This window comes from Sciurus vulgaris (assembly GCF_902686455.1).
Source record: "Sciurus vulgaris genome assembly, chromosome: 1".
Lineage (NCBI taxonomy): Eukaryota > Metazoa > Chordata > Mammalia > Rodentia > Sciuridae > Sciurus > Sciurus vulgaris.
In genome coordinates, this window is record NC_136461.1 from 80,355,245 (window position 1) to 80,368,395 (window position 13,151).

The following is a 13,151-nucleotide window of genomic DNA, read 5'->3' on the forward strand; positions in this document are numbered from 1 at the left end:
AAAATACAAACTGAGTTTCAAAGACTTAATATGAATTAAGGGCTGAAGACGTAGCTTGGAAGTAGAGTGTTCACTTTGCATGAACAAGACCCTGAGTTCAATCCCTAGCACAACAACAACAACAAGACAACTCAATAATTTTTGCACTGATTGTATGTTAAAATAATATTTTAAATATGTTGAGTAAAAATATTAATTTTATCTGTTTTTACTCCCTGTAATACGGCTACTAAAAAATTTTAAATTATACATATGACTCAACAAATTGCTATTGGACAGCACTGCTATAGACCACAGAAGACAAGTACACATTTATTGAAAATTCTATTTTACTCTCATGGAAATAAAAATGGCATCCACAATAAAGTGAACAACTTTAAATCCCCAAATAACCAAACCATGTTTGCCTTAAAGATGTAGATGTCATTAAAAATGCATGGAAATGATCATTGGAAACAGAGAAAAAGCAGATGCTCACAGAGAAATCAATCATAGAAGCATGAAACTTTCCCATTTCCTTTCCTATTCTATAATGTGAATTAATGAAGCAACTTAAGAAATTCTTTCCAAATCAGTTCCCATACAAAAACAAAAAGCAAAAAGACATCTAAATCTTCATTATAAAAAGCTTTCTGGTCAGGCACTGTGGCATACACCTGTAATCCCAGCAACGTGGGAGGCTGAGGCAGGAGGATTCCAAGTTTGAAGTCAGTCAGCAACAGACTGTCTCAAAATGAAAAACAAAAAGGGCTGGGGGATGCAGCCCAGGAGTAAAGTGCCCTTGGTTCAATTCCTAGCACAAAACGAACAAACAAACACACACACACTTTTCTAAAACAACTTGTCTATCATTTCACACTTAATTCATGTAATTGAAGAAAAAGTAGCAACTCAAAACTTCAAAACAGGGTCAGAGAACAATCTACTGAATTGGCATGACTAGAGAAAAAAATATTTAAATCTTTAATACATTAGGAATAAAATGGATGTTAAATTAAAACTATTAAAAATTATTAACAGCTGGGCACAGTGGTATACAAGTCTGTAGTCCCAGCTGCTTAGGGGGCTGCTGAGGAGGATCACTTGAGTCCCGAAGTTCAAGACTAGCTTGAGCAACATAGAGAAATACTGTCTCAAAAAAGACTAAAATCTTAATTAAAACACTTGGTGTTCTCTTGTCCCAGTAACTAAAAAAGATGTTCAAATGGTGACTTTCTAATTCCATGAGCTACATATTGCTTCTCTTAATAGTATTTTAAATATTATTTTTAGTTGTTGATGGACATTTATTTTATTTTTTTTATGTGGTGCTGGAAATCAAACCCAGTGCCTTACACATGCTAGGCAAACGCTCTGCCACTGAGCCACAACCCCAGCCCCTCCAAGTAATTTTGATGCTAGGAATGATTAAAATACTTTAACACAGGAAGTGCACTGCAACAGGTATACCGCATTAGCTAATACTTACCTTATTAAAGGGGAAAAAAGCACTCTTTGGAATGACCTCATCCAAATAGTGCCACAATTTGTTTAATGAGATCAAAATTATTTTACAAGCACTACCAGAATTGTTTGCCTTTAACCTAAAGCCCTGATACTGTAGTTCAGGTTTGTTTGCCACCATCCTGTAAGCAGATCCCCCAAAAAACATTAAACTCAAATGGCCCATAGAAGAATGGAGCCCTTGATCTGATATAAACCAATTATTTCAACCAAAAACAAAAACTACAGTAATATGGGGAACAAAATTTTATCAGTAAAATTTACTAAGAGCTGAAATGTTTTGATAACATGTTAACTCTGTATAATACATACCCTATGCTTTTTATATGCCAAAATATTATTTTATACTTCTGGATTAAGATCATTCTATGTGTTATGCAATTTTCTTTTCTTTCTGTTACAGGTTTACAGAAGGTAATTCTTAATTCCCAGGTCATCATGATGATGCTCAACTAACATACTGCAAATTTTACAGGATCTAAGGAATACAGAGTATTTCTGGCATCAGAACAAATAAAATATCAATCTGTACCTTTTCAGGTTTTTTTTATGTCTAGTTTACTACTTCTGTCTTTCCCTCTGTTGTCATTTTCTGCAACTTTCAATCCTAGTCTTATTTTGGTTCTCTGTTCTTGGTATTTTAGTCTTGTCTCCATGATTAGTCACCTACTTTACTTTCTCTAGCAATGATTTTTACTCCTTGAGTCACAGACTCTTAGCAATCACACAAAACTCAATTTTCCAAAACAAAAATATAACACTCACAAAGTTCTGTATATAATTTCTGACCTCCCTGAAGCATTCGTATACCCCAAGTCAAAAAATTTCTTCACAAGGTACTTCTTTAATCCCAGACTATTCTTATGATCAGTTACCCTATGTAAAGTCCACACTGGTTCTCTAACACCAAGTATTAGAATTTTCAGCTGCTCTAGTTTCTGACTGACTGCTATTCATTTCCATACGAATGTGCTACCAAATAAAACTGCATTGAAAAGTTATCATCATCTTCCATAAACCAATTCCTTTCCTTGATTTCACTATTTGCTACTGGCCTAAAATCCCTTATTTGTCTCCATCAAACACTTAATATTTTGTGCTCTAGAATGTTTCCCTGTTATTCCTTCCTCTTCATTTCCCACCACTGCCCTAGTAACTGGTCTCTGTATTGCCATTTTTACCCTACAGCAATTCACTTTAGGGCACCAGAGTTCCCTAAAGAGCATTTTCAATCACATAGTTCCTAAAATCAAAAGTTTGTGATTGTCCTCTACTGTTTAAGGGATAAGTTCTAAATTCCATAGTTTCATTTGTTATTTCTCCTTTTATACTTCCCATTTGTTGCTCAACCCACTGTAATCTAGCTTAGTTGTACTCCTTTTATAAAACTTCTATTCAGTAACAATATCAAGACCCAATGACGAGCTCTTCTCTTTTATTCAGCTTTTTACCTTCAATGAACAGTCTATGACACTTAACACTGTCAGCCACTTAAACTCTTACTTCCCTTACTATTTTCATCCTGAGAAAGTTTAATTCCACGCTTATTAATACACACACATTAGTGAAAAGTATACAAGTACTAGTGTACTTTCTTTAACATTCAAAGTGAACCTAACTCCATTAAGCCAATTTCATTTCATTATCAATTTTTCCATTCAGTAATTAGCCCTGTCCATTGTATCCATATCCATTTATATTGGACAAAAGATGTTTTCATTAGGATCAATTCTAAACAGGTAAACATTTTCAAATGAGTTTAAATTTGTTGATTAAAGGTTTTATTGTTTATTTCATTTTGCATCTGACCCATTAAAACTTCTGCAACTGAATTTCTTTTTTGGACATTATTTCTACTATATCCTGTATTCCCTATTCAAATTTTTGCACATCTAAATTTGGTCAGGAGGGTGACAATTCTGTCAAATGTTTAGTCTATTATAAATTTTACCACGTCAGTTTTTGCTTTTGTGTAAATTTGGTTCTATTATTAGCAGTCTGTGTCATTAGCTAAGCATGCTAATAATGGAATAATGTTACTATTAATCCTAAAAATAGCCTTTATTGAACACTATGTGCTAGACATTGTTCTATCAACTCAGTACTTAAGGATCAATGACAGTCCTCTATTATAATTACCTCTGTCACAGGACAAAAGGGAGCATAGGAAGGTTAAAAAGATGCCTCTGTGGACTATACACAGCCTGAAGTCAGCTATTAGTTTCAATTTCCTATTCTCCACAAAAAGTTTTATAACACGTGTTGATATTTATAACTAATAACACTGGTGATAAAAGCTAATATACTAAGTGCTTACTATGTACCAGGCACATGCTAAACACTTTATATTCTCATGTAAACTTCACTACAACTACCACTTTAATAATGAAATTAATAAGACTCAGAAAGGTTAAACAGTAATTGATAGTGCTATTAATTGAGAACATGAACTACAAAGCCCATGTTCCTAACCTAAACATGTGTTAAATGACAATATATATCCTTCTAAGGATTAGTGGTATATTAAGAAATCTAAGCTTGTTTTAAAAAACTAAGTATCTAGGTCTCCATATTGTCCTTGTAATAAAATATTCTTCAGAGTATATTTCATATTCAAATTAATAACTTGGACATATATATGTAATTTTTTTTAACCAAATGACAACTGCTAAAATCATGACAGCTGATACTGAGGGTCCATAAATTTAAAAGTCTATGAGTAGTTGGGCACAGTGGCACAAATCTATAGTCCTAGCTACTTGGGAGGCTAAGGCAGGAGACAGTGGCACAAATCTATAGTCCTAGCTACTTGGGAGGCCAGTCTAATCAACTTAATGAGACCCTGTCTCAAAAATGAAAAATTTAAAAGGTCTGAAGATGTAGCTCAGCAGAATACTTGCCTATCATGCCTAATTATGGCCCTGGGTTCAGTCCCCAATATTGCCAATTAAAAAAAAAAAAAAAGGAATCCCCTACACTTACATCAACTTCTGCCAACATATCTCTTCAATATTTCTGGGATCCCAGCAATTCCATTCCATTCCAGTGCAACTGAACAGAAGTGTAAGTTCTAGAATCTGTTTTTCAATTTCATGCACTTTTCTGGTGTTGCGAAAGTTACAAAGGTAAAGGTAAGTTACAAAGTTCTTAGTGGTTTTTTTTTTTTTGCTTGTGGCTTAAAGAAAATTCCCAGATTCAATGTTTGAAGGATATATAATTAACAGTGAAATGGAAACATTTGTATCTAGGGATGTTCCTTGGCACAAATTGAGTATTACTTAAACTTTCCACATATTGGGTATCCCTTACCTGAAATGCTTGGGACTAGAAGTGTTTCAAATTTTGCAGTTTTTCAGATTTGGAAATTTCTGCAGAGATCCCAGTGTTTGAACATACCTAATCCAAAATCCAAAATCCAAAACTATTGGGTATCATAACTGTACTCAAAAATTTCAGACTTCAGAATATTTTGGATTTCACATTTTTAAACTAGGGATGCTCAACCCATATTGTTAAGTGAATAAATCCTAATGAAAAAAAAAATGTCTATAAAACATACCAAATATTGGTCTGGGCTTGTGGCTCAGTGATAGAGTTCATAATCTTCACTACCATATATTCTAAATACTTTTAAAAACCAAGCAATATAGATGTACTCTTTACAGATCTGCTACACTGCATTTATTTTTAAAAATGTCATTTTTATATGATTTGTTCACCTAGCATGCGTGGGGCCCTGGGTTTGATCCTCGGCACCACATAAAAATAAAATAAAGGTACTGTGTCCACCTATAACTAAAACAAAGTATTTTTAAAAAAACAAATATTGTCTAAATTTATTTACACATTATGTTCCTAGCTAATTTCAAAACCTAACATTCGTATATCCTTTATAGGAATCCATACATTTCAGAGAACTCTATTTTTCTCTTCTGTAACACTTATCACAACTCTTAATTAAAAAGTAGTGCTATTAATATTTAAAAGGCATATATACACTATACTATCTAAGCAATACCAGGGACAATTGCATTACTACAATATAAACAAAACCAAAGAGTGCTTTTCAGAGTAGGTAAGCAAACTATTTTTCGAATAGACTAGATTTTGGTTTACGAGAACAAAAACCCGTATGATTTACACAGAGTGTGACTCTTTCAAGTAAGAGTAAGAGCTAAACTAGTTTTTAGTCTGATGTGCATTTAGCAACCATGATCCACTTTTTCAAAAAAAATATGATGACATGCTATGCTATGTTTTTAATGGACAACAGTAAGTACATCTGTACTATCACATCCAAAAGCATTTGGGAAAAACACATCATTATACAAAGATAAAATACTCCAGATAAAAGATAAAATACTTTCTTTTTTTAAAAAAATATTTTTAGTTGTAGATGGACACGATACCTTTATTTTTGTAGGTGGTGCTGATCAAACCCAGTATCTCAAACATGTGAGGTAAGTGCTCTACCACTGAGTTACAATCCAAGCCCATAAAGTACTTTCTATAGCATGAAATCACAGCAGAAAAATATAAAATAAGGCTGTATTTTGCTGTCCCTCAACATAAGGCCCCCAAAAGATGTTCATAATCTTCGCTACCACATATTCTAAATACTTTAAAAATATGTCATTTCTATATGATTTGCAAATTACATATATCCTTTAGGATGAAAGTTTATCTCTGAAGGGAGGGAAAAGGGAGGTACAAGGGAACAAGACGGGTCAAATTATATTGCATGCATGTATAAATATTTAACAATGCATTCCACTATTATGCGCTAATTAAAAAAAAAAGTTTCTCTCTGGTTAATGATGAAAAGATGTTTAAAAAAAACAATTACTCCCATTCAAATGATTCCTCATTTGTTATTAAAACTTAAAGGAAAAATAAGAGTATGCATAAATGTAAGGCATTTAATCTTTAGACTAAGGTCAAAATTCTTTGGGTTAAAAAAAAAAAATCTACCCAGCTATCCCACTCCTTGGCCTATACCCAAAGGACTTAAAATCAGCATACTACAGAGATATAGCCACATCAATGTTCATTGCTGCTCAATTCACAATAGCCAGATTGTGGAACCAACCTAGATGCCCTTCAATTGGTGAATGGATAAAGAAACTGTGGCATATATATATACAGTGGAGTATTACTCCACCATAAAGAATGATAAAATTATGGAATTTGCAGGCAAATGGATGCAGTTGGAGAATATCATGCTAAGTGAGATAAGCCAATCTCAAAAAACAAAGGACAAATGATCTCGCTGATAAGCGGATGAGGACATATAATGGGGGGTGGGAGGGGTTAGGGTTAGGGTTAGGTTTAGGGTTAGGGTTAAGGAGGGTGGCAAGAATGGAGGAAGGAAGGACTGTATAGAGGAAAAAGATGGGTGGGTGGGGTGGGGTGAGGGAAAAAATAACAGAATGAATCAAACAGCATTACCCTATGTAAATTTATGATTACACAAATGGTATGCCTTTACTCCATGTACAAACAGAGAAACGACATGTATCCCATTTGTTTACCAAAAAAAAAAAAAAAAAAATCCAGATTTATAGGGACACTGGTGAAAAGTTCAACAGTTTGCCAAATGAGAGGCTGGGCTTATAGCTCAGTGATAAGCATAGGCTCAATCCACAATAACAACAAAAAGTTTACCAAGTTAAATGTACAGAGTCATCAATCTTCGATTTTTAGAAAGACTTTCATCAACTATCTTTCATATTCATAAAGAAAAAAATCCCCACTCGGTAAATGAGGTGTGGGGCAATTCCTCAGTACTGCTAAGCAAACACATTTTTCCAAATAAATAATCTACAAGAATTCCCAATTTCCAATGACAAACAGGTATTTTTATTAATATTTATTCATGTGTTTAATCTAGGTAAGATAAGTTTATAGACCTCACATCAAATCCACTGTTCTTAGAAGCACTACATAATTCTTTCACATTCTCTTAGAATTATAAAAAAGAGACAAAAGGTCAGATGAAAACCTCTCTTGATCCCCCTTAAGTACTTCCTGGTAAAGATCTCAAGAATTTCAAAAGAACTTTCAGCAATCAGCAGCTTAGCTCACTGCTAAATTCTTCCTTGTTAATGTTGATCTGAGCCAAGCTGAGCAGCTGGACAAAATTGCTTAATCAGGATACTTCGAATGATATGCAGCCATGTGTAGGGCACAAAGCTTTTAAACAAATCAAGCTACACTCAAAGACAGTTGGTCTCACTGGGAAAATTCCAACATGTACACATCTGTGCCCTACCACACTTAAAAGAAACGGTCAGATGAGCAATTGCATGAACTACGATTGCAGCACTGCTACTTCTGCCAACTTTCTGCAAAAACTGACAAGGAACATGTAAAATATTCAGTATACTCATTCAATAATAAATTAACTCAATTCTTTTATGTGTGTGGGCTGGGGATTGAATTCAGGGGTGCCCTAGCCCTTTTCATTTTTTGTGACACGACCTCACCAAGTTGCCCAAAGTGGCCTTGAATTTGTGATCCTCCTGCCTCAGTCTCTCAAGTAGCTGGAACTATAGGCATGCGCCACTGTGCCAGGCTCTAACTCAAGCTTTTTTTTTTTTTTTTGGGGGGGGGGTACTTAGAATTGAACCCAGGGACACTGAACCACTCAATCACACCCCCAGTCCTTTTTATTTAGAGACAGGATCTCACTGTTGCTCAGAGCCTTGTAAGTTGCTGAGGCTGTCTTTAAACTCCTGATCTTCCTACCTCAGCCTTCTGAGCTGCTGGGATTACAGGTGTGCACCACCATGCCCAGCTTCAATCATTTTTTTTATAACCAACAATGTCAGGTTAAAACCGTCCAAGGACCAGTGTAAAATGAAACCAATGACCTGTTAAAAATACTCGTTCTACAACTGTGTACTGCAGAAACATTTTTTGCAAAGAATGTAAATACCCAAAATGAGTTAAAAATAAACTACCTTTTATAAATTGCTGCTCAAAAGTTTATTGTTATAAAATAACTACACCATATCACTTATCAAAAGCATCAAAACCATTAAAAGTGATGTAAAATATTGAATAAACTAAAGTCCATGAATCTGGAGTGATAAATAGAGTCTACAGTGAGCAAGTGGGAACTAGAGAGGATAAGGAGAAAAAATAAAAGAGAGAGAAAGGTCTCCCCTTGCACCACCAAAGGAAAACTAGCTAATAAATGTAGAAGAAATGAGAATATATGAAAATATCCATTTTGGACACTCAATATATAATAACTAATTCAAAACAACCATCAATGAATGCTAAAAATCTTTGGTAAAATGTGGATGGATACAATGGGAGAGAGATCTGCATTTGTGGAATCAACCAATCAAGGATGGGGGAGAAGGGTGCATCTGAATAGAACATGTATGAATCTTTTTCTTGTCATTATTTTCTTAACAGTAGAGTATAACAACTATTTTAAAAGTATTTACATTGTATTAGTCATAAATAACCTAGAGATGATTTAAGAAACACAGGAGGTATGCATAGGTTAGATGCAAATGCTATGCCATTTCATATAAGGAAGTTAAGCATCCATATATTTAGGTGTACATAAGTACTCCTTGAACCAACCCCCCCACAGATACCAAGGTACAACTGTATTATTTCGTACAAAAGTACTGGACAGAAGTTTATAAAGTTGATTGATCATTTCAAAGAACCAACCTCTGGTTTCATGGGTTTTTCTGGTTTTTCTGTTGTGCACTTTTCAATTTGATTTCTATTATGATTGGTAAATTTGCTTGCTTCTGGTTAAATTTGCTCTTATATGTCTAATTTTTTAAGGTAGAAACTTAGATTACTGGTTTGAGACTTATTCCCTTTCCTAATACAATCAATGTTATAAAATTGCCATGAAGCACTGCTTTTGATTGATCCACAAATTTTTATGTTGTGCCTCCATTTGGCTTAAATTAAAAATACATTCTGGGAAAAAATAACAGAATGAATCAAACAACATTACTCTATGTAAATTTATGATTACACAAATGGTATGCCTTTACGCCATGTACAAACAGAGAAACAACATGTATCCCATTTGTTTACAATAAAAAAAAAAAAAAAAGAATTAAAAAAAAAATACATTCTGATTTCCTCTTAGACTTCCTCTCTGACCCATGGGTTTAAACACATATTATTTAATTTCCAACTACTAGGGGACATTCCAGTTATCCATTATTAATTTCTAACTGAATGCTGTTAGCATCAAAGAAAACACTTTGTGGGCTGAGACTGTGGCTTAGTGGTAGAGCACTCACCGAGCATGTGAGAGGCACTGGGTTTGATCCTCAGTGCCACATAAAAAAGTAAATAAAATAGGAACAACCACCCAAGTGGTCTTGAGATGTTCCACAGATACTTATTAAGCAAAATGAAAATAAGGTTACAGAAAATAAAGACCAGTTCCTTAAAAAAAAAAAAAAGAAAGAAAGAAAATAAAGGTATTGTGTCCATCTACAAAAAAAAAAAAAAACTTTGTATGATTTTAATTCTTTTAAATTTGTTAATGTTTATTTTACAGCCCAGAAAATGTTCTATCTTCTTATATGTTCCATGTGTACTAGAAAATAATGCATTTTCTGTTGTTATCAGATAGTATTCCATATATTCCTAGCAGGTCAATGTGGTTGATTTTATCATTCAGGCTTTATTCTAAATTGATTTGCTACCTACTAACTTTATCAATTACTGAGAAGGGGTCTTAAAGATTCCAACTGTAATTGTGGATTTATTCACTTCACCTCTCAGTTTTATCAGTTTAGCTTCATGCTCCTCTGTTCTCAAGAACATATACATGTTATACATTCCTAAATATGTACAATCTTAAGATTGCTATGTCTTCTTTGTGAATTGATCCTGTTATCATGGACAGTCCTCTTCATTCCTGGTACTTATTCTGAAGTCTATTTTGCCTAATATTCATACAAATACTCGAGTTTTCATTTGCTGAGATTTGCATATTATCTTTTCTATTCTTTTTTTTTTCTTTTACCACTTATAATTAGCATACTGTGTCCAATATTATAGGCAGATCAGCTTCATCCTTCACTCCTGGAAATTCACAGTAGGGAAGAGAGTCACTTTCAGTTATCAAGCTTTATACATTTCCAATAACCACACAGAAATGTAATTGGCCTCTGTTATTTCTAACCTTGCAAATAAAACCACCTCACCTTCAAGCATAGGCTTGGATTCACTGAATTTCCAAGATCAACTGCTATTGTTTAGATCTTGAATGTCCCCCAGAAAAAAGCCCACGTGTTGAAGGACTGGATCTCAATCTGTACTACTACAGGAAGGTAGGAGAAACTTTAGGAGGCGGGGCCTTGTAGGAATACTGGAACACTGACCCTTCCTATCTTTTTGCTTCCTGGCTGCCATGAGGTGAACAGGGCCTCCTCTGCCATATACTCCAGCCATGATGTCCAGTAACAGAAAGCTGAACAATACACCAACTTTATTCCTAAATAGGAGAACATAAAGAATTCTGTCAGCTCTACTCTGGCACATTACACAGAGCTGTACTATCTGAATATCACATCCCCAAATCATATAAAATCATGGTTGTGGGTAATAGCCCACTTGCCCTAGATGTTCTCTCCCTTTAATCCACTAAATTGATACTCCAAATTCTTGTCTCCTCTGTTTCCTAACATTCATGCTTTAGAGCTATAGCTCTGTTGGAACTCACTTCTCTAGCTGCCACCTAATCTGCTTTATTCCATATTGCATTCCCTCTTTAGTCTCGAAGTAACCAAAATTCTGATTAAGACTGTCCATGCTCAGTTCCTATCCTCTCAGGTTCCTTCCACAAGACAGATAACTTGCTTCTGGTCCTATCCCAACCATCACCAAAGGGTTCCAGCACTGGAATTTTACATGCTTCCATAAGGTTATCTTCTATCGCAATCATTAAGATTAAATGTGACATTCCTTATTTCTTTAGGCTTTTTTTTTTTTAATATATTGAGGCGAAATTCAAATAACCATTTTAAAATTAACAATTCAATGGCATTTAATACATTCAAATTGTTGTGCAAGAGGTTGGGTTTGTAGCTCAGTGGTAGAGAGCTTGCCTACCACATGTGAGGCACTGGATTCGATGCTCAGCACCATATTAATAAAACAAAATAAAACAAAGGTATTATGTCCATCTACAACTAAAAAAATTTTTTTTAAATGTTGTGCAACCACAAACTATCTGGTTCATCATTCCCATCACTCACAGTAAAATCTTTTACCTGTTTAAGCAGCTTCTCATCAACCCCAATCTACTAGTAATCACTGACCTGTGTTCTGTTCTATGTGGATTTATCTATCCTGAATATTTTCTATAAATGGAACTATACAATATGTGAAATTTTGTGTCTGGTTTCTTTTACTATTTAAGGTTTTGGAAACTGATTCACATTATAGCATTATTAAAGCTTCATTCCTTTTTATAGTTGAATAATATTCTACTATATGAATATATGACAACTTGCTTATCCATTCACCCATTAATGGACGTCTGAGTTGTGTATACTTTTTAAAATACATAATACTGCTACAAATGTGTGTAGTACACATACTTGTTTGAGGACCAGTAATTCATTCTTTTGGGTACACAACTAGAAATTGAATTGCAGAGTACTATAAAAATTGTTTAACTTTTTGAGGAACTATCAAATTTTTCTACAAAGGTTGACCATTTAAAATTCCCACTAAGAAATATGAGGTTTTAACTTCTCTCTCTTCTCTTCAATACTTACTATAGAATTTGTTTGTTTTTAAATTATAGCCATCTCAGTAGTTGTAAGGTAATACTTCATTATGATTTTCATCTATATTTCTTTAAAGACTAATAATATTGAGCATATTTCATGTATTTATTGATCATCTGTGTATCTTCTCTGCAGAAAAGTCTATTTGAGTTCTTTGCTCATTTTATAACTGGACTGTTTTTGTTGAGTTTGAAAAGCTCCTTACATATGCTGCATGCTAAATCTTTACTACCTACATAATTCACAGATATTTTCTACCATTCTATAGGCTGCCTTTTCACTTTAATGATCTCCTTTGATGTACAAAATATTTTAATTTTAATGAAGTCCAATTTATTCTTAGATGCTAACAGCATATCTAAACCCAATGTAAAACTCAAGATCATAAAGATTTATCACTATATGTTATTCTAAGGGTTTTCAAAAACCATAAAAAAGTAATTTTAAAACCATAAAATTATATTTTTAAACAATTGATCCATTTGAGTTAGTTTTTGTATATGGCATGTTTTCCCAGCACCACTTGTTGAATAGGCTATCTTTTCTCCAATGTATATTTTTGGCACTTTAGTCTAACATGAGATAACTGTATTTATGTGGGTTTGTCTCTGTGTCTTCTATTTTGTACCACTGGTCTACATGTCTGTTTTGGTGCCAATATCAAGAAGGCATGTTTTCTGTATGGAAGCTTCCCCCAGATTGTCAAATGCTTTTTTCTTCTTTATATCATTCAGTCTCTGGTCAAATGTTAAAAATTTCCTCAGGGAAGCATTCCATAACAGTCTTACTTACAATAGCACCCATACATACTACCTTGCTCCTGATTTCTTTTTCTTCAAGATCTTTATCACCACTGAA

At 33.9% G+C, this 13,151-nt stretch overlaps 1 protein-coding gene and 1 long non-coding RNA gene across 16 annotated transcripts in view; one reads left to right on the forward strand and one right to left on the reverse strand.

Moving 5' to 3' along the window:
• Window positions 1-5,046, forward strand: part of LOC306669316 — a 39,967-nt gene extending 34,921 nt beyond the window's left edge. Inside the window, exon 2 of the long non-coding RNA XR_013766068.1 lies at window positions 4,648-5,046. This is a non-coding gene — a long non-coding RNA (uncharacterized lncRNA). The remainder of the gene's footprint in view (window positions 1-4,647) is intronic.
• The window catches only part of EVI5 (ecotropic viral integration site 5), a 263,393-nt gene that overhangs the window by 109,731 nt on the left and 140,511 nt on the right, over window positions 1-13,151 (reverse strand). The window contains exon 14 of one of the 15 annotated variants that reach the window (XM_079146330.1): window positions 10,972-10,993. The exons of the other annotated variants lie outside the window; for them this stretch is intronic. Coding sequence (XP_079002456.1) covers window positions 10,988-10,993 — 6 coding nt within the window. The 3' untranslated portion in view covers window positions 10,972-10,987. Of the gene's footprint in view, window positions 1-10,971; window positions 10,994-13,151 lie in introns of those variants that run through there. 15 annotated transcript variants of the gene reach the window in all.